The 24,711-nt window shown below is 42.6% G+C and overlaps 1 protein-coding gene across 2 annotated transcripts; it reads left to right on the top strand.

The window, feature by feature from the left end:
• Nucleotides 1–4,709: 4,709 nt before the first annotated feature.
• On the top strand, nucleotides 4,710–23,850 carry LOC118820249 (uncharacterized protein KIAA2026-like). 2 transcript variants are annotated; one of them, XM_036588511.1, is made up of 9 exons: nucleotides 4,710–5,229; nucleotides 7,237–7,976; nucleotides 8,477–8,677; nucleotides 10,633–12,086; nucleotides 14,709–14,782; nucleotides 16,158–16,247; nucleotides 17,974–18,089; nucleotides 18,362–18,552; nucleotides 19,544–23,850. In XM_036588511.1, exons 2-9 carry the CDS (start codon nucleotides 7,312–7,314, stop codon nucleotides 23,152–23,154), a joined length of 6,402 nt encoding a protein of 2,133 aa, XP_036444404.1. In that variant the 5' UTR covers nucleotides 4,710–5,229; nucleotides 7,237–7,311; the 3' UTR covers nucleotides 23,155–23,850. The 2 variants fall into 2 exon arrangements, with proteins under 2 accessions (XP_036444404.1, XP_036444405.1); XM_036588512.1 differs by lacking the exon at nucleotides 19,544–23,850 and having other exon boundaries at nucleotides 16,158–16,251; nucleotides 18,362–18,473.
• Nucleotides 23,851–24,711: the final 861 nt, after the last annotated feature.

The raw sequence follows: 24,711 nt of genomic DNA, 5'->3' as shown, positions 1-24,711 counted from the left end.
GATACAAAACATGACAAATTCACTAAATTCCACTCACACAACTCCGTAAAATCTGTACAATTTGTGTATAAAATCAGCTTTAGATTGATTCACTCTTTAAAAAGATGGTTCTTCAAGGGTTCTTTAGTAAAGGCAAGAGCCTTTTTTTCTTTACAGAACCACTCCATGCTTAAATTGCTCAGAATGATGGAGAATGTGTTGTATGTTGTATCTTTTTGAAAAGGTTATGATGTCAAGCTTGTAACAATAGCAGAACCTTTTTTGATGCTATATGGAACCATTTCCAGCACATTCTCCATCGATCTGAAGAACCATTTCACCATGCAGTGAACCATTTAAGCACACAGATGGTTCTTTGAGTGTTCATGGTTCTATGTAGAACCATTTTCTTTAATAAAGAATCCTTGAAAAGCCATCATTTTTAAGAGTGTATGTAGAAACTTTTTAGGGTTCATGGTTCTCTATAGCCCGAAAAAGCGTTTGTCTGTTGTACAAGCTTGACATTACAACAATAGCGGAACGCTTTTTGATGCTAAATAGAACCATTTTCATGTTAATACTCTTCATAAAATCAGCCATGCACAAAGTGGCCAGTGAGTGGAAGCACAAGGTAGGTGTTTCTAATAAAGTGGCCAGTGAGTGGAAGCACAAGGTAGGTGTTTCTAATAAAGTGGCCAGTGAGTGGAAGCACAAGGTAGGTGTTTCTAATAAAGTGGCCATGGAGTGAAAGCACAAGGTGGGTATTTCTAATAAAGTGGCCAGTGAGTGGAAGCACAAGGTGGGTGTTTCTAATAAAGTGGCCAGTGAGTGGAAGCACAAGGTGGGTGTTTCTAATAAAGTGGCCAGTGAGTGAAAGCACAAGGTGGGTGTTTCTAATAAAGTGGCCAGTGAGTGGAAGCACAAGGTGGGTGTTTCTAATAAAGTGACCAGTGAGTGGAAGCACAAGGTAGGTGTTTCTAATAAAGTGGCCATGGAGTGAAAGCACAAGGTGGGTGTTTCTAATAAAGTGGCCAGTGAGTGGAAGCACAAGGTAGGTGTTTCTAATAAAGTGGCCAGTGAGTGGAAGCACAAGGTAGGTGTTTCTAATAAAGTGGCCAGTGAGTGGAAGCACAAGGTAGGTGTTTCTAATAAAGTGGCCATGGAGTGAAAGCACAAGGTGGGTGTTTCTAATAAAGTGGCCAGTGAGTGGAAGCACAAGGTAGGTGTTTCTAATAAAGTGGCCAGTGAGTGGAAGCACAAGGTAGGTGTTTCTAATAAAGTGACCAGTGAGTGGAGGCACAAGGTAGGTGTTTCTAATAAAGTGGCCATGGAGTGAAAGCACAAGGTGGGTGTTTCTAATAAAGTGGCCAGTGAGTGGAAGCACAAGGTAGGTGTTTCTAATAAAGTGGCCAGTGAGTGGAAGCACAAGGTAGGTGTTTCTAATAAAGTGGCCAGTGAGTGGAAGCACAAGGTAGGTGTTTCTAATAAAGTGGCCATGGAGTGAAAGCACAAGGTGGGTGTTTCTAATAAAGTGGCCAGTGAGTGGAAGCACAAGGTGGGTGTTTCTAATAAAGTGGCCAGTGAGTGAAAGCACAAGGTGGGTGTTTCTAATAAAGTGGCCAGTGAGTGGAAGCACAAGGTGGGTGTTTCTAATAAAGTGACCAGTGAGTGGAGGCACAAGGTAGGTGTTTCTAATAAAGTGGCCAGTGAGTGGAAGCACAACGTGGATGTTTCTAATAAAGTGACCAGTGAGAGAAAACACAAGGTGGGTGTTTCTAATAAAGTGGCCAGTGAGTGGAAGCACAAGGTGGGTGTTTCTAATAAAGTGGCCAGTGAGTGGAAGCACAAGGTGGATGTTTCTAATAAAGTGACCAGTGAGAGAAAACACAAGGTGGGTGTTTCTAATAAAGTGGCCAGTGAGTGAAAGCACAAGGTGGGTGTTTCTAATAAAGTGGCCAGTGAGTGGAAGCACAAGGTGGGTGTTTCTAATAAAGTGACCAGTGAGTGGAGGCACAAGGTAGGTGTTTCTAATAAAGTGGCCAGTGAGTGGAAGCACAAGGTGGATGTTTCTAATAAAGTGACCAGTGAGAGAAAACACAAGGTGGGTGTTTCTAATAAAGTGGCCAGTGAGTGGAAGCACAAGGTGGGTGTTTCTAATAAAGTGGCCAGTGAGTGGAAGCACAAGGTGGATGTTTCTAATAAAGTGGCCAGTGAGTGGAAGCACAAGGTGGATGTTTCTAATAAAGTGGCCAGTGAGTGGAAGCACAAGGTGGATGTTTCTAATAAAGTGGCCAGTGAGTGGAAGCACAAGGTGGATGTTTCTAATAAAGTGGCCAGTGAGTGGAAGCACAAGGTGGATGTTTCTAATAAAGTGGCCAGTGAGTGGAAGCACAAATTGGGTGTTTCAAATAGTGTAAGAGAGAAAACTGTAACGGTGACTTTTCACCAGATTATCCGTAAAGCTGAGCTTTAATAACATAAGTGCTGCTCAGTAGACGAGGAATTGATTTCTCTCTCTCACTCAGAGTCGGGTTTGTGTCGGAAACTGTTAGCTGACTGAAAACAGAGCTCGGAAGGAGTGACACGTTGGCAGATCAAAGGTGTTAAGAGTGTAAAGAAAAATGTGCTATGAACCTGCTGTTCTTTCTCCCTAAACACCTGCACAGCATATATTGCAGAAACTGGAGCATTGCGCCCTCTAGTGGTAAATACCTCACACTGGTTAGTTCACTATTTACAGGAAACTGACTTACTCTCACAGAGAAGCAAAATTTCTTTTTATTCTTTTTGTGGTCACCAATACTTGACCACAAGGTATGTGTTTCTAATAAAGTGGCCAGTGAGTGGAAGCTTAAGATAGGTGTTTCTAATAAAGTGGCCCGGAAGCACAAAGTATGTGTTTCTAAAAAATGGCCAGTGAGTGGAAGCACAAGGTAGGTGTTTCTAATATAGTGGCCAGTGGGTGGAAGCACAAGGTGGGTGTTTCTAATAAAGTGGCCAGTGAGTGGAAGCACAAGGTGGGTGTTTCTAATAAAGTGGCCATTGAATGGAAGCACAAGGTAGGCGTTTCTAATAAAGTGGCCAGTGAGTGGAAGTACAAGGCGGGTGTTTCTAATACAGTGGTCAGTGAATGGAAGTACAAGGTAGAAGTTTCTAATAAAGGTGGACATTGACTGAAGTGAGTAATTAGTGTATTTCTCAGTATTATTCTCATCTTTTTTAATGGACATTGTGGTGAGAGGAGTGCCCATCAGTATGTAACAGCAACTTTGCTCTTTAAGCTCTATGGAGGAGTTTAGTATAGTATAGTATGAAGTAGTCCTTCACAGAGGCCTGTCTGAACTGAGCTGTGCCTGTGTTTTTTGTTATGAATGATGAAGAGACTCATACAGTTGCTGCTTTATTAAATAATCCATATTTACCTGCATTAAAGATCACTGTTTGGTTTTGGAATCCAGGAACATCCATCGGCAGCTGCTGTGTAAAACGGAAACCCAGTAATACACACACACATGCAACTGCGGCCAGACTCAAAGGCAGACAGTGTTGGGTTGCCAGGCCCAGTTTTTACACACTGCTGTCTACAATCTTTGAAAACACCAACAAACAAGTTTTGCATTGTTGGAACTTGATTTAAGGGTTCATTTGCTTTCACTGTTGGTGGATTGAGTCAAATTACATAAAAGAATAAAGCGTAAATATATTAATTCAAAGTTTGTCATTAACATAGCATATCATATAAATTATTTTTACTAAATGTGAAAAAGTGTTTTTTAAATGAACTACATATATACATTTGAGTTAATGCTATGCATCACTCACTAAGGTTCCAAACTGCCTCTGGAAGCAACACCAGCACAAGAACTGAGCATCAGGAGCTTCATGAAAAGCGCTGTCACTGGACTCTGGAGCAGTGGAACCGTGTTCTCTGGAGTGATGAATCAGCTTCTCTATCTGTCAGTCTGATGATGAATCTGGGTTTGGTGGATGTCAGGAGAACGTTACCTACCGGAATGCAGAGCCAACAGTACAGTTTGGTGGAGGAGGGATGATGGGCTGGGCTGTTTTTCAGGGTTTGGGCTCTCAGTTCCAGTGAAGGGTGATGTTGATGCTACAAAGACATTTTACACAATTATCTGCTTCCAGCTTTGTGTCAGCAGTTTGGGGAAGAGCCTTTCCTGTTCCAGCATGACTGAGTCCCTGAGCACAAAGCAGCTCCATAAAGACATGGAGTGACCAGTTTGGTGTGGAGGAACTCCAGTGGCCCTCACAGAGCCCTGACCTCAACCCCACTGAGCACCTTTGGTATGAACTAGAACGGAGATTGTGAGCCAGACCCTCTCGTCCAACATCAGTGTCTGACCTCACAAATGCTCTTCAGACCGAATCAGCACAGATTTCCACAGACACACTGGAAAGCTTCCCAGCAGAGTGGGGGCTGTTACAGCCGCAAAGGGAGGCAACTCCATATTAACGCCCATGGATTTAGAACGGGATGTCCAACAAGCTCATATAGGTGTGATGGTCAGGTGTCCACATACTTTTGGCCACATAGTGTATGTGTATCAAAAGGTTTTCCCATATAAGACGAAACGAGGTGCTGTTTAGCTTCTTATAGAAAGGTAAAAAAAAAAGTTAAAAAGGTGGTTATTTATCTATTTACACGCGTTTACGTTTTGTAGTGCTGTAATCGCTGGATCTGGCAACCTCGCTGCTCCGCTGCGCAGGCGCAGTGCAGCCTGAGCTGTGAAGTTAAAGCTCCGCTGTTTGGTGGCTAAGCTAACCAAGCTAAGCTAAGCTAAGGCAAGAAACTCAGTTATCCAGCTCAGCGCTGCTACTGAAATGCCTTACATGACAACAGCAGGTTGTTTCCCCCTTTAGCGCTCCGTTTTCTCCCCTCGGTGTGGAGCTTTTACTGCACAGTGAACTTTTTTTCGTGGCGGGAATGTTGGAGCTGAAGCTCAGCAGCTCGCTAGCTAGTTAGCGCGTTAGTGAATTAAACGGACTTTCAGCTTCCAGTCATTCAGCGAACTTAGTTCTCGGTTTGTGGCAAAACCGTCCGATTATATATGTTTATACTGTATATCTAGAGCCTTTTGGCCAGTAAGGAATGGGGTCACTTTGCTGTGGGCCCTGCGGTTCTGGTTGGACACAATGGGCTCCGGGTGAGTAACGGCGAGCAGCAGCAGCGCCCTAGCGGGTCAGAAGCCCTCAGCCCGGGGAGAGACGGAGCACAGAGACGCTGCACAGGTAAGCTTGTCTGCAGCTCATGTAAGGTGGGCTGACATGCCTGGACTGAAGAGAGACCACAGATGTCAGTTATAATGTTTATCAGGAATATATCTAAACATACATACACATCAGCCATAACAATAAAACCACTTCATTGACTATTTAATCAGCTGCACTGACCACAGTCTCACTTTGTAGTTCTACAGTTACAGACTGTAGTCCATCTGTTTCTCTGATACTTTGTTACCCTGTTCTTCAGTGGTCAGGACCCCCATGGACCCTCACAGAGCAGGTACTATTTGGGTGGTGGATCATTCTCAGCACTGACGTAGTGGTGGTGTGTGAGTGTGTGTTGTGCTGGTGCGAGTGGATCAGACACAGCAGTGCTGCTGGAGTTTTTAAACACTGTGTCCACTCACTGTCCACTCTATTAGACACTCCTACCTTGTCAGTCCACCTTGTAGATGTAAAGTCAGAGACGATAGCTCATCTGCTGCTGCACAGTTTGTGTTGGTCATCCTCTAGTCCTTCATCAGTGGTCACAGGATGCTGCCCACAGGACGCTGTTGGCTGGACGTTTTTGGTTCTCAGCCCAGCAGCGACACTGAGGTGTTTAAAAACTCCAGCAGCACTGCTGTGTCTGATCCACTCGTACCAGCACAACACACACTAACACACCACCACCACGTCAGTGTTACTGCAGTGCTGAGAATGACCCACCACCCAAATAGTACCTGATAAATATGTAAATATGTAAAAGAGTGTTTGCATTATGCTTCCTTTATCTCAATTGGCTTTGTAGTTGGGATGTAATTAGTTGTAGTCATAATCATTATGGGGTGGGACGATAATAAGACGATATTTATCGTTATCATGAGTTGCATCACAAAATGTTTTTCTGAAAATGTCTCATATATTAATAAAACTGCACATTTCATTACACAGAGAGCCGCATTAAATTAAATTTAATTAGTGCATGTAAAATATGTAAATACGTTCGTCTTTACTGTTAAACATCAGATCTTGCTGTTTTTCTTTGTCTCCATCTGTCATTAAACCTGTCAGAAACCCATATTTGTAACGTAACATCTCACTGTTGCCCTTTTTATTTGTGTTATCATTTATTTGTGCCTATTAATGACTTTTCAAAGGTGCGGTGTGTAAGATTTAGTGGCATCTAGTGGTCAAGTTGCAGATTGCAGCCAGCTAAATCCCCCTCCCTCACCCCTCCCTTTCCAAGCGTGTAGTAGAACCGTCAGGTTTTCTGCCGTCGTCTGTCCTAATTTCGTTTTGCTTCTCCATGGTTTCTCTTTTTTGGTGGTGAGGATTCACCATCCCTCACTTTTTCTAGTGTTAAATAATAAGTCTGATCCTCCATTTGTCAAAATTTGGGTTCTGGATCTTGTCACAACACAAAATGTTCAGCCAGCACCGTCAGCAACCACTAATTCTTCTTCTTTCCACGTCTTTGAACCAGAGCTACAGCGCCACCAAATTCAAGCTGCTGCTTCAGCGTAAAAGCACGAAAGGCGCCCCCTAGAGTCAGAGTTTGGTTTGTCTATTATGGGCTACTGTAGAAACATGGCGGTGCAACATGGCGGCCTCTGTTGAAGAGAAGCCGCTTCCTGTGTAGATCTGAAGGGCTCATTTAAAGATAACGAAAACACAGCGATAACTATAGCGAGTTACAGCTGATTATATACTAAAGAAAACATGATTTTGTTTACTATTGTTAATTTTTTGCCCCCCTAAATTTTACACACTGCACCTTTAACGTGTTTATGACCTGATTGATTAATTTAAACCACTGATAAATCTTTTATAAGGTTAGTCGTATTGCAAAATGGTACTTTTTTGTCTGTTCCAACTCTTTAATGAAATATCATGATGCGGGGTATTATGAAATTGTCCTGAAGTATTATAATATTATATTTTTGCCATATCGCCCACCTGTAAATCATGTTGGTGTATTAGATTTGGCTTCAGTTAGCTAAGACATCACCGACACAGTTTTCTTTATTTTAGGAGCGACGATGGCTTCGTCTGGCTTCAGATGACGTCCTGACTCTGCACCCATGAACGGGGCTGATCTAGAGGAATATGAAAGTGCGTCCCGACACAAGCGAGAATGACCCAAGCTGCCCTCCAGAAGCACTGAGTCACACCGCGCCGGGCCGCAAAGACATGGCAGGCGTCAGTGACGACTACAAGCATTTGTTTTTCCACAGTCATCTCCAGGACAAGCTGCCTCCTTTTTGTAGGAGTGCATCGCAGTCTGGATCGAAATGTCGAGGAGATGAATGTGTGCAGGTTTCAGACGGGCTGTGCAACGGTTCTTCTGAGAACGTGGTTTCAAACTGTGTCATGATGGAGATCGAGGACAGCCGGTCTTCGCCCGACGCCTGTTCGTCCAACACGGTCGATGATGGCGACGATGACGACGACGATGATGATGAAGACCTCACACCGGAGGTGCAGCAGGCCTACAGGATCTTCCACAGTTTCCTCACGGACAAACACAAAGCTCTGACTGCGCCATTCTGGCATCCGAATGGCCCTGGAGAGCGAGGAGGAAACGATATGAGCTTTAAAAGGATAGACGACAAGTTTGTCAACCGGGAGTATGAAAGTATTACCGAGTTTGTGGCCGATTTTCGCCTCATGCTGGAGAACTGCTACAGGTTTCACGGCGTCGACCACTGGATCTCCAAACAGGCTCAAAAACTGGAGATCATTCTGGAGCAAAAGCTGACACTACTGTCAAGGTAAGCAGTGGCATAATGATGATGGATAATAAGATAATATATGTAAACAGAGCGGTTCAGAGTGGTTTGGTGTGAAATGCTCTGTTCTAGAGAAACTTACCGAGTCAGAACTGTTCACAGTGGTGGTGATAGGAACCAGACGTCCCCCTCTAAAAGCTCCCTCACAGAAAGTTCCTACATGAAATGGTTATGAATTCACTGCCTGATGACTGAGACACTGTTTTATGACTTAAACTCCTGGATTTATAACACAAGACAAAACTAGAGCATTATTGTGAAGCAGAATGTGGCACAATAATAATTTTATCCCAGTTACCTTGTTTTCATAATTTTTGGAAGCAAAAATCGGAATTATAAATAAAATTTGATTAATTGTCCAGCCCTAAGGAAGTGTAAATATCAGAGTAAGGTAAGATCCTTGACAACAGTATGAAAATGTATCCAATCACAGAGCCAGTTAGTAGTTTTGTCATGTTTGTTCATTCATTCATACTCAACAGGACCCTGAGAGAAAAGACGACCTTGGCAGTGACCTCTGGGGGGCGCTTCGGCACTGAAGACGAGAAAGGTCCAGCTGGCACCTCGACCAGGCGGCGGTCTGTGCCACGGAGCCTGGCAGCCATTACGGTGGGCGGCTGCGAGTCCATCATGCTGCAGGCCCTCCGACTGGAGGAACAGCAGAGAGCCAAGGAGGAGAAAAGGTATCTGTGATGTAGGAAGAACATCACTGTGGAAGAACAACTGCAGAACCTGGATCAGTGTTTCATTTATTTGGGAATGAAAAACAGGCAGCAGCTAATGACTATTTATCATGGAGAACTGAACACTTATTTTTTTTTTAATTACAAGAATTTGATGTAGTATAAAAGATGGTTCTCCAGGGGTTTTTTAATGGTTTTTTTCATGAACACAAAAAACCCTTTGCATGAATAAAGTTTACATGGTTCTTCAGATTGATGGGGATAGTGCTGTAGATGGTTCTATATAGAACCTTTTTGAAAAAAGGGGTTTTTCTATGTTACAAGCTTGATTTCATAACAACAGCAGAACCCTTTTTTGGTGTTATACAGAACCCTTATGAAAAAGGTTTAATATAGAACCATTGTCTTACTAAAGAACCCTTGAAGAACCATCTTTTTTGTGTAAACGCTGTTAAAGTTTTAAAACATACCGTTCGCTCTCCAGTCCATAGAGTCTGTATATGGAAACTACTTTGCAAAAATTGCCCGTTTTGAGTTAATTTTTCTGTGATGTGACAAAAAACAACACATTTACATATGCCCCGCCCACTCCGCCTGCAGCAGTTTTGCTCCACCCACTTACACTGAAGTTATGATTCATTCAGCCTGGACTGGACACAACACAGTGTTTACATACAGTCATAAATATTTGGGCATTGACAAGGTTATTGCTATTTTAGCTCTCTACCAGCATACTGGAGTTAATTAAATGATGTGGAGACTTTCAGCTTTAATTTGAACAGACTAGTTGTAGGATTTACAACCATTTTCACACACAGACCCCCCATTTTTAGGGGCTTAAAAGTAATTGGACAAACTAATGTAGTCATTAATTAAATGATCATTTTTAATACTTAATTGCAAGTCAATGACTGCCTGAGGTCTGGAATCCATAAACATCACCAGGTGCTTGGTTTCCTCCCAAGAAGCAGTTAAACCTGCTGCTTTTATTAGAAGTTACATGATCAGTAAATACAAAGGAATCAGTTCCATTATCAGCCATACATGCTCAAGCCATAAAACTACCTCCACCATGCTTGAGAGATGAGGTGGTAATCTGCTTGTATGTGAAGTAATGAGAGAATAACGCACATCTTGCTGTGGGAAAAAAGTCCCCAGTGTTGTTTTACATCCATATAGGGCTGTGTGTGAAAATAGTTGTAATTTTCTCACCATTCATCTCATTTGGATATAAAAAAACCCCTCAAATTACAGCTTAATGTCTGCACTTTGAGCTCATAATCAGTATTTAATTTCCACACCAATATGCTCTACTTTGTTGTCAACTTGGTTGACTTTCTAAATATTTATGGTCTTGACCGCATTTCAGTCTCAAAAACGGCCTGTTTAATTTTAAGGCAATGAAAGAGGTTGGAAAATGGTCATGCAAAAATAATAACATTTGAACATTTATAGAGCGCTTTTTAAATAAAACAATAGAAGCCATATCGCCCTCTACACTTCCTGTAGTGTATTACAGTCTGTCAGAGTGACTGTGTGGATCATATGAACATTATAGAGGCTTTTTAAATGAAACAGTAGAAGCCATATCGCCCCCTACACTTCCTGTAGTGTATTACAGTCTGTCAGAGTGACTGTGTGGATCATATGAACATTATAGAGGCTTTTTAAATGAAACAGTAGAAGCCATATCGCCCCCTACACTTCCTGTAGTGTATTACAGTCTGTCAGAATGACTGTGTGGATCATATGAACATTATAGAGGCTTTATAAATGAAACAGTAGAAGCCATATCGCCCCCTACACTTCCTGTAGTGTATTACAGTCTGTCAGAATGACTGTGTGGATCATATGAACATTATAGAGGCTTTATAAATGAAACAGTAGAAGCCATATCGGCCATTGTTTACGTATGATGATGCTCATGATTACAACTGTTGCCTTTTGTCATTTAGGCAGCGAGAGCTTGAGAAGAAAGAGGCTGAGGAGGCGTCGGCCAAAGAGGTGGAGGAGTGGGAACGCTGCCTCCTCTCCCTGGCTGAGCCGTGGCCCATCAGCACAATGTGGGAACTTCCTGCCATTGGTCATTTTCTGTGCCTGGCCCAGACGGCTCTTAACCTGCCCGAAATAGTTTTCTTCGAGCTGGAGCGCTGTCTGCTCATGCCCCGCTGTAGCTCTTTCCTGGCCAAGGTCATGACCTCCCTGTTGTGCCAGCCCCATCGCAGGGCGACGCTCCACAGGCGTCCCTCCCTACCATACCGCCGTTGGGAGGCGGAGCTCAGGCAGAAGGTTCTGGGCTGGTACCAGGAGGTGGGCCGGGCCGAGGACCAGGTGGCCCGTGTGGAACAGCTAGGACTTTGCCACCAATTTTTCTGGACCTTGGGTGAGACAAGTCCGTTGGACAGTACGGCCTTTCACCTCCTGCCCTTCAACCAGCGTGTCTGGTTGCTCAAAGGCCTTTGCGATAATGTATACGAAACGCAGAAGGATGTACAGGACGCTGTCCTTGGGCAGCCCATTCACGAGTGCCGAGAGTCCATCCTGGGCTACGATAGCCAAGAGAATGCCTACATACACTTCCCACATTTCTGTGGTGCGGATTTGCGGATTTATCGCCAAAGTCCATGTGCAGCGCTGAGCTTCCCCTTGCCGCCATTCCACGTGAAGAAACTAGAGTGCGAAGTGGCCACCAGGGGGTCCAGTGACATCTCTGCTGTGACCACCAGTGGGGCTCTCGAGCCGTGGATCAGTGAAGACGATTCGCTTCGAGACATGGATGCTAGTTTGGAAGAAAGTGAGCCAGATCAAAAAGGCCCCAAAAGATTCCTGTTCCCACATAAAGAGGAACTGCCAAGTCCTGGAGGCATCAAGGAAGAACCTTTGAAGGTAGAGCAGAGAGTTAAGTTAAAAGAACAGAAAGACAAAAACGAGGTGGCAGAAGTTGTTTCTGACTGTGAACGCTGCCTCACGGTGGGGGAAAACTGCTACAAAGGGAAGCTTCCTGCCAACTTTCTGAGCACAGACACTTTACAGCCTTCCTTGCAGTTCATCCCGAATGCCGCACAAAAAGACGGACCCCCTCGTCGGGACAGGGGTCCTTGTCCAAAGTGTTCTATGGACTCTGACACTAAACCTGAGCATCGTTCATGCTTTTGTTTCAAAGCCGAAGCCGACAGAACCGGCTCCGTGTTTTCTCGGCAGGCGGGCCGCTCGGGGGTTGAGACGGGAAGAATGCGCTCCAAAAAAAAGAAAAGAAAGAAAAAGAAAGAGAAGTCAGTTGGGGTCAAGGCAGGGACAGGCAAACTGGGGCTAAAAACATTTCGGCAGGCCAGAGCAGCCAAAAGAACCCTGCTCAAAACTGCCACTGCCACCATGAAAAGGAGGGATAAAAGGAAAAAACGCAAGTTAGGTGAGAAAATGTTGTTTGATTGTTTCACTTTGCTGATTCTATTTTACAGTAGATGGGTCAAAAAAGGTTCTTTAGAGGGATAGAAGAACCTCTTTGGCCTCCCTAAACCTTTTTAAAGACCCTCTGCATTGGGGGTTGGTGTTGTGGCAAAAATATAACATCATAATATTTCATGAAACACAATATTCATCACAATATTGCTGAGTTGAAAAAGACAAGAAAACAGTAGTAACGCAAATAAAAATACAATCTAAAGCTAATTACAGTGATTTTTATTCAACGTTTCACACACTGTACATGCTCATGTCTTTCTATACTTGTGTGGTCGTAACAAAAATGTCTTAACTCTGGAATCTGATCTGTTTAGTCTCCATGGCGACTTCAGTCTGGACTGAAATTTGGACCGTATCTGTTACAGAATAACAGTTCCTAACTTCATAATCTCATCATGAACTCCAGACCCCAACAGGGTCCTCACTTCTGTTTAAGGTCCGTTTCTATGGTTTTTAGGCAGCTGAGTCAGCAGCATAGTTCACTACCAGCATAATGAGCTCCATTTATCTCTACTGTAAAACGCTGCTTTCACTGTGAGATGATTTTCTTTTCTAACTCTGCGTTTTAAAGATCTCAGACGCTGCAGACTCGATCTCCACCGCCCCTCTGATCACCTTCGTGTGTTAATGTTGATGATGAAATATTACAGTGATGGTGGTGAATAATGAGGAGACGGAGCTGAACGTGTGTCTGTTTATTAGGAGGAGTAACGTTAGCGCTCGGCTAAAGCGTTTGGGAAATGGAGACTGAAACTGGGCAGCGGCGATGCTCTGATAAACAGCAGGGGGCGCTCTCACAGTATTCACAACTCACTGTTTATCCCACTTTAGTTCTGTTTGACCTTTTTCACATCAGTAACGGCAGCTTAACTCACATTTTTAACATTATTTTGATGTGTTTACGTTTCAGCTGTGTGGTTGCTAGGCAACAGACATGACAGCTGACTGTCGACTTTGATCGAGCAGGTTAAGATTTCCTAAATGGAGATAAGATGCTATAAGATTTCTAAATTATGATTAAGAGATTTGCATCTGTGATACGAAAACATGATTAAAACATTTTATTGAATTAATGAAATTAATTAAGAATTAAAACAATTATATCTCTCAGAATTAAAAAACAAAAAGAATGAAAACACTAAATCTCTTAATTGAGATTTATTGTTTTAATTTTGCATGTAATGTTTTCACATTGAGGCTTTACAGAGGGACTTTTCAGCCATGCTGACGTACATCCATCGTCCAACAACAGGCTTGTTAATCGAAATGTTTAATCGCTCATTTCTGCCATCACTAGTGTTCTCGTTACGCAATCATGCCTGGCCCTGCAAGACTAATGAATGCTGTAAATGCTTAGATATTCCCATTGAGCGGCTTGACTACAGCTGGGCAGTGTGAGACGTATATTGTTACCGTGATAAATTATGACCCCGTTCACATCTGGTCACTTGATGCATCTCGAGGATCAGGATTATATCTGGATGAGGCCACATAAAAATGCAAGTGTAAACGCGCCCAAGGTGCATGTAAAACAAATAAATGTGGGTCTGATCACTCAAATCACTCAAACTCAAATATCTAAGACCTCTTCAGGAGATCTGAGACACATTTGAGCCACAATGTTACAGCAACGTAAACACATCCATCTCTCTCAACAACCAAAATCTCTCCCAGTACAACTGAAACTCCTGCCAGTATAGCCAAACCCCCTCTCACTACAGCCAAAATTCCTCCCAGTACAGCTGAAACTCCTCCCAGTACAGCCGTAACCCCTCCCAGTACAACTGAAACTCCTCCCAGTACAGCCCAAATCCCTCCCAGTACAACTTAAACCCATCCCAGTACAGCCGAAACCGCTCCCGGTACAGCCGAAAACTCTGCCAGTACAACCAAAACTACACAACAAGCATAGCACAGGAAAAGGCTGCAGAGATAAATGATTGGTAACTGTTTGTCACGCAACTGATTTGCATATTCCATCCCACAGAGCAATCAGATTTCAGTCCAACTAACTGCAGACACATTTGACTAAGTGTAAATACATGAGTCCAAAATCTCATCAGGATACACAGGTGTAAACAGGGTCTTTGTTACAGTACAGTACAGTCTGCTTTTCTAAACATGTCGTGTATTTCGTCATTAGACACTGACAAGCTGCATGTTTCACTATAACGAGAGAAAAACTAGTCCTTCCAGTTTTCAAAGTGTTTTTAAAATGTAGCACTACTGGCTCTTTTTTCTCTGTTCCAACTGATCAAATGTCTTAAAAAATAAATATTGTGGCATCGTGTATCATGAAAAATTCGTGAAATATCGCAATGTTGTATTTTTGCCATATCGCCCAGCTCTAGGTCTGACAAATCTGTCAAATCACAGGCACTTTTGCAATGTGTTTTGACTACAGTGCCCATGGCAAGGGATTAACCTACATAGCGACTTATCATCTTGCATTGATTGTCTCATGTTACATTGTGGCATTTGATGCAGCCTATTTCAGTGGTTCAACAGAGGATGTCAGAAACACTTTTCTTAAATGTCAGTCACGGTCTGAAATTCTGTCTGTCTGTAGGAAGAAAGTTTGACTCTAAAACTGGGGGAAAAGAGACGGAGCCTCCACAGCTCCCAGTGGAGCCAACGTTTAAGGTAAGAGTTAAGTATGACTAACAAACACAGTCTGCTATTACCACAGCATAATTCTTTATTAGTCCCACAACGGGGAAATTCACAGTGCTATGGCAGCAGAGGGAGAGCAAGGCACAAAGAAAAGAAGTAACAAGAAGAGAATTAACAAGTAATTAACCTTGTTTATTATTTAAAAAGGTTACATTTTGTTACTCATTACTGTACAGACAATATAACTACACCGATCAGGCATAGCATTCTGACCACCTCCTTGTTTCTACGCTCATTGTCCATTTTATCAGCTCCACTTACTATATAGGTGCACTTTGTAGTTCTACAGTTACGGACTGTAGTCCATCTGTTTCTCTGATACTTTGTTAGCCCCCTTTTACCCTGTTCTTCAGTGGTCAGGACCCCCATGGACCCTCACAGAGCAGGTACTATTTGGGTGGTGGATCATTCTCAGCACTGCAGTAACACTGACGTAGTGGTGGTGTGTGAGTGTGTGTTGTGCTGGTCTGAGTGGATCAGACACAGCAGTGCTGCTGGAGTTTTTAAACACTGTCCACTCTCTGTCCACTCTATTAGACACTCCTACCTCGTCAGTCCACCTTGTAGATGTAAAGTCAGAGACGATAGCTCATCTGCTGCTGCACAGTTTGTGTTGGTCATCCTCTAGTCCTTCATCAGTGGTGACAGGACGCTGCCCACAGGACGCTGTTGGCTGGATATTTTTGGTTGGTGGACTATTCTCAGTCCAGCAGTGACACTGAGGTGTTTAAAAACGCCAGCAGCACTGCTGTGTCTGATCCACTTGTACCAGCACAACACACACTAACACACCACCACCACGTCAGTGTCACTGCAGTGCTGAGAATGATCCACCACCCAAACAGTACCTGCTCTGTGAGGGTCCATGGGGGTCCTGACCACTGAAGAACAGGGTAAAAGGGGGCTAACAAAGTATCAGAGAAACAGATGGACTACAGTCCGTAACTGTAGAACTACAAAGTGCACCTATATAGTAAGTGGAGCTGATAAAATGGACAGTCAGCGTAGAAACAAGGAGGTGGTCATAATGTTATGCCTGATCGGTTTATAATACTAAAGATAAAAAATATAAACTCTATCCTTCACAAAATTAACATCATAAACATTATAAATATTATAAATATAAAAGCAAAATATCTTTACATTAAAAGGATATTTTACACATGTACAGGGGATACTGCATTATGGCTCTCTTGATTAATGTATGTAAGATCGCATTACCTGTTTAAACTTTTACGGACAAATTTCTTTATCTCCAATCTTCACTTTCATTTGTCACTTTCTCTTCTATTCCTCCTTTCTTTGCTTTTCTCTATAATCCTTCTCTCTTTTTACCCCTTTGTAGTTGGTCTGCACCAGTTTAGATGAGCTGAGGGATCTCATCAGCAAAACGGAGGATGAGCTGGACGAGTTGGAGAGCACCAAAAAGAGATGTGTTAGTAAGAGAGGGAAAATACAAACACACACACACACACACACACACACACACACACACACAGTGACTGGATTGTCATATTTACATGAATGCATTGTATAATAATATAGATTAGTGCTGTGGAAATATCTACAACTCATTTTCTGTCCATTTTTGATGCCACTTTTGGCATCTTTTCAGTGTGGTTATGCATTACATTAATGAAAGAAATTAAGTATAGTACTGTGCAGAAGTCAAAGACCACACTCGTTTATTCAGGTCTGTACTCACACTATGCCTGGTTGCCTTGAACGTCTTTGGGCTTTGTGAAAGTGCTTTTCTTCAAAAAAAAAAACTCACATTGTGATGACGTAAGTGAGTTCAGGACTGGAACATTAAGCACAATGTGAGTGCAGGCCAGAGGGGGAGGGGGAGGAGGGAAAATCATGCTCAGGCATGGTACAAAGCAACCAGGCATAGTGTGAGTACACCCTAAGTTGTTGCTAACACGAACCCAAGTCAAGCAAATTCGCATGTTCTCCCATTATTAGGAGATGAAGATAAACAAACGTGAGGCGACTGCTGCTGTTTTCTCTGCCGTTTGCACTGACACAGTAAAGATGCAGCAGGTAATCATCTTTAAGTGAAGGTCATGGATGTAAAGATATTATCAGTCTTGTAGTTTTACAGTTTTAGACGTACATAAACTCAATTCTGCCTTAAACTCAGTTCATTAAAAAGCCTCGCCAAGTGTGTGAGTGACTTTTCGCCTTTTTTCTTTTTCACTTGTTGTGATTTCTTCTTTCGTTCTCCAAGTTTTCATTGGCTGTTAGAGAAGTCTGTTCAGATTGAGTCGCTCACCAGTTTACCCTACTTGTTTACAGTCAGAGTCGGGTACAAAAACAATCAAACGTTTGATGATCTCATACTGGTCTGATAAGAAATAATAAATATTAATAATAAAGGCAATAATTATGTATAAATAAATATAGTGGATACACTGTATTAGATATAAGATAAAAATGATTAAAAGCTCCAGACAAAATGAGACTCCTAACAACCACCTGGAAGAGCTGGTCGACCCCAAAACTGCCCCCCATCAGATAAACAGCACTTAAAGCTTTCATCTCTGAGAGAGAGGAGAAAATCAAGCTGCTTCAGATCTGAAAACATCCACAGGTGTTTCTGTCCATCCTTCCACTGTGAGGAGACGACTCAGCGCTGTGGGTCTGAAAGGATGTGTAGCTGATCAAGAAGAACCTCACTGAGAAAAGGATACAGATAAAAAAGAAGGAAATTGACATCTGAAATGTGTTTTTCTGGATTGATGAATCTGAACATTGTAATTGGGGTTATTGGGCTCATAAAAAGAAGAAAATACAACCAACTTCTAAGACTGAACTTGTGTGAAAGTGTGGAATGATATCCCTGCCGACTGCATTGGAAAAACTGACAACAAATCTAATGAAACAGTGAAAGCTGTGCCAAAAGACAAGAGTGGACACGCGTCATATTTAGCTGTTGAGGTTTCTGTGTAATCTCTGGTTAAATATATGCCTCCTCCTTTTTTCCTTTTTGGCCGTTTTGACCGGAAATTAAAAAACCAAAGGGTGGTCTTTGACGTTTGCACAGTACTGTATGTCCTCAATATCACTAAATTTTACATTTTCAACGTAGTGTGACACAACTAGAGATACATAAACACTGTTGGCACCTCATTAAAGTGTTGTTGGATGGTACATTTCAGGGAAGATGGTACTTAAAGAGGGAGTCAGTGAAAGAGCTTCACATTACTCTTATAAGACTGCTAAATGAGCTGTTACCATGGGAACCCAAATTGCTCAAGGCTTTCCAAAGGAACAGGTAAGCATCCTTTATTACATCACATTTAGTTAAATATTTATTTTTCTGCTGGTTTCATGTTTGCTGTCCTGTGAATTAAGTGTTAAGATAGAAAGAGGCGATTTAAATTGTTTCCAAGACTAATAATAATGTAATGTGTAGTAACTGAGTAAGTCAGTGCTGTTAAAGGTTGTTCAGATTGTTTGCTGATCTGAATCATTTAATTGTCAGAATTTGAAACGTATGTCTCAGTTTCATTGTTAAATTCAACCTTGACTTTGTTCCCCCATCAGAGCCAGGCTGAAAAAGGAGAGCGACGATTTCAAAAAGCATCCTGAATATGAAAACTTCGTTAGAGAGGAGTGCATGACAGATGAAGGAGACGGAAGTGCATGTAAAAAAGGCTCTTCTGCAGAGACTAGTAGAGAATCGGAGGACGAAGACAGAATCGAAAGAACTTTGAAGGGAGACTCTGGGGTGACAGGTGCAAACCTTTTTAACAAATGCTTTTCTAATCATTGGTGGTTGAAAGAAATCTCAGATCGTTTCTCTTTGACTACGTTCACACGGCAGGTAAAAGTGATTTTTTTTTTTGTTTGGCTGTTCACATTATCTTTTAAATGTCATCTGTATGCGACATCAGTCTGAACAGATCAGCTCCTAAACTGACCCACATGCGCAAAAGAACAGAGCGTCACGCTGCTTCACGGCTCATCCAGAGGTAAACAATCACGACCGCCAACGAACGCCAGTCGCTCCCGGAGAATCAGCTTCATCTTCACCAGGAGCCTCATGAAGTTCCAATGGCTGGCAATGTTGTTCGAGCCTGCATTAAAAAAAGGCACGTTATTCGGCCACGGTCACTTTTTTTGGTTTGAGTCCTCGGATTCTTTAAACTTTGCTTTCAGACTTTTTAACTGTTCTTTGACGCTGCAGCCTCGTTCTCGTACTGCCACATTCAGCCATTGCTTTCAAAATCTCTTCGAACACGGAGCGGTTGCGATAAATCTCTTCTAATTTTTTGCACAGAAACATCAGCCTAAATGTTTTTGAGTCTCAGCAGCGCGAAATGATGATGATTGTTGAGTTGGATTGACATAAAAGTCACATGAATTCCGATCTGGCTGTTCAGACTGAGTTGTGTTCCCGCAGATCGGATACGTATCGGATTTCAGTACCACATAAGAAAGCGTCTCAAATCGTAATTAAAAATGTCAGATTAAGTCTGTTTATCTGTTCGCACTGACACACATCTGTGTCACATATGAGGAAAAAGATCGGATTTGGGCCACTTTGACCTGCTGTGTAAACGTAGCCTTTGTTTCTAAAATTCTTTCACTGGCATATTTTCTCTTAAGTATGTTTTCTGGCGTTTGCTGCTTAATTGAAAAATGCTACCATTTGTTTGCAAAATTAGCCTAATTAATGCTCTTGAAACTTTATCCAAATCGCTTATTATGGTTTGTTTTTCGCAGAATGTGAAAATCAGCATGGGAATGAGTCATTAGGACGCCTAATCCGTGGACAAGAAAGTATTGCATCTTTGAGTGAGTCTGGACCTTTGACTCAAAGCTTAAAGCATCGCCAAAGTTGTGGCCTAGATGAGGGCTTTAGTCCTAGTAAAAGAGGGAAGTTTGTTGATGATTCTGTGATTTCTGAACCTCAATTTGAGGTTACATGCCATAATTCAAGCAGAGCAAACCCTCTAACCACAGAAAGAGCATCGGCGATCACTGCACCTGTGGGTACTTTTCAGAGACACTGTAAGCCAATCCAGGCATTGCTGGCCAAGAGTGTTGGAAACAAAGTGACCTTAATGAGTCATCCACAGGCTACTGTGATGGCACAGGCTCTGCGACTGCCAAATAAGACAGTATCTGCAGCTGTATCGCCAACCAAACCCACAACAAGCTGTCAGTTGACGCCGCTGCCAGCACCAGTCACCACACAGACACAGATGCCCATTACGTCATCTGCACCAGTGCAGGTTGTATATAACATGTCAGACAGTTTGAGTTTGCTTAGGAAAGATGGCACCCCACTCAAGTTTTCCATGCAGCCAGTTATGGACCAGAAAACAGAGGAGAAATTAATGCAGCAGATTATTATTCTTCCTTCAAATTTGCTCATTCAAACCGAGGAAACAAGAACTCAGCAGCCATCCGTCACTTCTAAGACTACTACAGTTTTGTCCAATACTCTTGGGTTCACTGTGCCTGAAAACAAGATTCCTGTCCAGCAAGTGGCTCCATTAAAAGATACTAGCATTGTGAAAACACCTTCACCTTCTGTTTCACCCAGTTTGCTGAAGTTAACATCTTGCCGAGCTTCGCCCAGCCCTAAAAAGACTACTGAACCTCACTCAACGCTAAATAGATCCCCTACCCCTACTTTACCATCTACACATCCCAACAAATGTGATGCTAAGCAGGAGTTGAAGACCATGTGCATCCGAGACTCACAGTCCATCCTTGTCACAACGAGAGGAGGAAACACAGGAGTGGTGAAGGTTCAGACGTCAGACCAGAGTGGAGCAGGTTCTTTACCATCGAGCCCTGTGTTCACCATGCCTCCCCAGTTTCAAGCTTTTCTAGTCTCGAGGTCATCCGCGATGGCAACATCCACTGCTCAAGCACAAATTGCAACTACCACTGCCAAATTATTGCCTATTATCTCTCCTCTGAATGACAGGGGTAACTCCTTGAAATCTTCACCCCAGTCACCTTTAAAACATGTCGGTGCAGTGAATCCATCCCTTCTGGTTGAAAGAACATCTGGTGCGGTAACTTTGAACACTGACCCACCTATTCCTGTAACATCTGTTCTTGACAATCAAACAAAAACTGCCCAGACATTAATCAGCGTTAACTCACTACTTCCAGCACCTTCCCAAAGCGATGTTTCCTCAACTGTGAAGTCTGTCCAAGGCATCCCTCAGACCACTACCTTTAATAGTATAATCCGATCTCCTCTGAAGAGGTGTCAAGCAAGCAGTGTTGAGCCAGAACAGTCCACCTTCCCAAAAGTTTTCCTGGTCACACCGACAACAAATATCCCTTCATCAACAGCGAATGTCACTACTGCTCCTGCTCCTTCTGCTGTTTCCGGGTCAAGGGTCTTGTTTATGAGTCAGTCTGCTTCTGCCTGCTCTACTGTTACCATTCCTGAAGGATCTATAACATCTGAGTCCAGCACTGCCGCAGCTACTTCATTACCAGTTGAAGGTATGAAAGTTAGACCGAACTTTGTCCAAACCACTGGTAGCACAACTACCGGTACTTTAACTAAAGTCCAGGGTATCAATATTTCAGGGTTAACAGCTAGGATTGTAAACGAGAAAACACTCACAAGCAAGAATCTAGTGCCACCCACTGATGCTGCCGCAAAAGTCACGTCTGTGACAGCCTCCAGTGTACTTGCAACTTCTTCCAGTGGGCTCATTTTTGTTCAAAAAAGCAACCCTCCTGCGACTAACTGTCCATCACTGAGTATCAAAGCTCCTGTAAAAGTTACTGGATCCACAGATGGCAAAACTGTCACATTTTCAACTTATGGCATTGGGCATATGGCTTCCTCTGCGCTCCTTTCAGCAGTAGATCAAAAGAATATGTCATCCACAGTCCCAATATCAAACATTCTAAATACAAAATCAGAACTGGTAATTGGCAGTTCAGCTCCAAACTTAGCCAGTCTTTCATCGGGAAGCCTCATTAACAAAGACACTACTTTGCCAGGAGGTCTGATGACTGGCAAGCCATGGGTTACTACATCCCCTACTACAGCTTCCTCTACTATCAAACTTGCGACGTCGGTTCCAAGGGTCTCTCATCCTCTTACTCTGATTACCACAACAGCAACACACATATCAGACACCACTTCTCCAGCACCTCAACCAGGTTTGACTTCTGTGGTCAGAGCTCCTATAAATCCCATCAGTGGTACCACCACAGTACAGGAAAAAGTTTTGATCAATACCAATGCTCCACTTGCTCCTGGAACCCAACTGTTTATCAACAACATGAGATTTGTGGTACCTGCTCAAGGCCTTGGACCTGGTAGTCATGTTCTTTTCATCTCCAGCCCTGCCATGCGCCCTGCAGGACCAGTGGGGACAAGTCCTTTGCCTCTTGTCCCAAGGGGGGCAGGGACTTCAAACCTTCTTCCCCCTACACCAGTTGTTCAAGGTCCAAGAATGGTAGCACCGGTGATGCAATCTCATCGTATGCCTGTTAGGCTGCCAGTATGCACCACAACAAAAATTGGAACATCTGTCCCTTTTCATCAACCCTTAACCACAGTCAGACCCCCACTGTCCTCTACTGATTCTACTGCCTTTGCACAAATAACTCAGCTAGGGACTGTCATGTCATCTGGACAACAAAGCTTGACCAATATTGTGAGGCTTCCGTCCTCCTCAGCTCCTGAAGGTAAAGGACACTCTGTTGTGCCGTCACATGGTGATCCCAGCTGCCGAAAAAAAGAAATTGTTGCAGTTTCTGCGCAATCACAGAGAGGTTCACAGAGCATGGCAACACCAGCTCTTGTTCAAACGGGACTTGTAAGTGCACCACCAAAACCCCAGCTAACGTCAGTCCTATCACCAGTGATTTCTCGTACACCCCCGATGGTTACAGTGCCACCCATGAGTAGCACAATATCAAGGATGCAGACCCTTCCTGTGGCAACTGTTCCACCAATCGGGGGTTCCATCAGTAGTTGTCAGGCCACTCCCATTGCAACAGTACTTCCATCTGTTAACACAGTTAGAATGGCAGGTAGAGGTGTGCAACCTGGAATTATGAGAATGCCAGTTGTCATAACCAACACATCACAAGTTCAAGGCAAGGCTCCAGTGCAGGTCCCAGGTGCACACACTGTCCATACCCCTAGTAAACTGTTGTTGAGTCCCGATGGTGCCATTTTGAATGTAGTTAGATGCCCAGCCCTACAAAATCTACCAGTGATGACAAATGCAATGACAGCTCAAGTGGTGGTTCCCACCTGTAGTGGTGTGACTGAACCTGATATGAACACACTTGATTCCCAGAGGATGCTAACAGTTAATCCAGAGAGACCTAATCACTGATATTTGTCTCGAATGCATCAAATGTGACCTTTTGTTTACCTTAGTGATAAAAAAGGACCTTTAAGGACCTTTTGAAGTTGGTTGCTGAAAGAGGTGTGATGGATGCCTTTCTTTTCTTTTCTACCCCTGAATTAGAATGTTTCATTCTTCTCAATAAGCACTATTTTGTATCCTGGGTGTTTTTACATCACCTATAGCAGGAGTACATCAAATTTGATTTAAATAATAATTGAAATGGCCAGTTATATATATATATAGTAAACTATTTTATGGGCTTTTCATACTCAATTAGTAATCAAAAACTAGATTTCAGAAAAATTTTAATATTTTGTAGCATTTTTCCATCGACAGAGTTATTAAACAATGCATATTCCACTCTTTAGAGTACTCTACATGCAGTTTTAGCATATGTCTACCAAGACTGTTCAGGTCATTAGCTTGGTTAGCTTGATCACTGTTAGCAGCTGGGTTTTTTGGTTTTCTTTTGCACACATAGACATTGAAACTAACATAATACCAATTACAGTACTACCATATGATGTTGTAATTCAGAAGTCCTTTGACTACAGTTTACATGTTGAGAGTTAGAATTATTTATTAAACTGTCTTCCTTGGATTTTTCAAAAAAATTCTAGTAGGTATTTTGGACCACTCATATTGGACAAGAAAGAAATAAATGCAGTTCTTTGTTCTTTACCAGAGAAAATTGTATTCTTTGTTTCTTTAAATTCCGTTTCCCAAAAAGCAAAGTTTTGTTCTCCATATTGGAAGGTGTGTTAGTTCATATTGGTGTGATGAAGTTACTCCTGTACCCATGGAAGAGCTTTGATTTGAAGCCATGTTACATACCATAATATAATAGGTCGGGGGTCGGCAACCCAAATGTTGAGAAGAGCCACAACTTTTTGTGTCAGTTTTACCATCTTGGCTGTGAATATGCCTCAGTATGTGTTGAAGTACTAGTACAGGATAAAAAATTTAAACGAAAACACAGACTTACTTTGCTCTGTTTCAAGCTTTAGCTCAGATATAGCTGCTTTTCTCGCATCTCCGACAGGAAACGTTTCCACAAAAATAGCTTTTTATAAAATGTCTCTAAATCTTAGATTTTTTATGAGGCTGAAGTCACTTCTCATTTGCCAGCTTCTTCTTCAAATTTTCCCGTTCCACCTTAAATGGTGCCTGAGGTGCCAGAATGTAACTCCTGCACAATTTAAGGTGGAACGGGAGAACTTGAACAAGCAGCTGGCGACTGAGAACCTGACTTCATCTACACAACTTTTTAGTGTTTGTCAGTTTCTCGTTGCAGATTAAACGTATCAGGAAACCAGCTGGAGTGATTATGGACACAAATAAGTCAATTTGTCTCCAAATTATCGATGTTTCGAATCTTTCTCTTTGTTGTTTCGTTAGCTACTAACTGTGGAAGATTGTTGTCTGTGTTGCTATGGTGACCAGCAGTCTGCGCTGATCTTCAGGGTTAAAGGGTGAATTAGCAGTTCTACATTAACTCCAGAGTTTAAGACCATTTATTGTTAAACTGTGTTGAACGATCAG

Source organism: Colossoma macropomum, unplaced genomic scaffold (assembly GCF_904425465.1).
Source record: "Colossoma macropomum unplaced genomic scaffold, Colossoma_macropomum, whole genome shotgun sequence".
In the NCBI taxonomy this organism is placed as follows: Eukaryota; Metazoa; Chordata; class Actinopteri; order Characiformes; family Serrasalmidae; genus Colossoma; species Colossoma macropomum.
The sequence above is the reverse complement of the archived record's forward strand: the minus strand, read 5'-3'. Positions and strand labels throughout refer to the sequence as shown.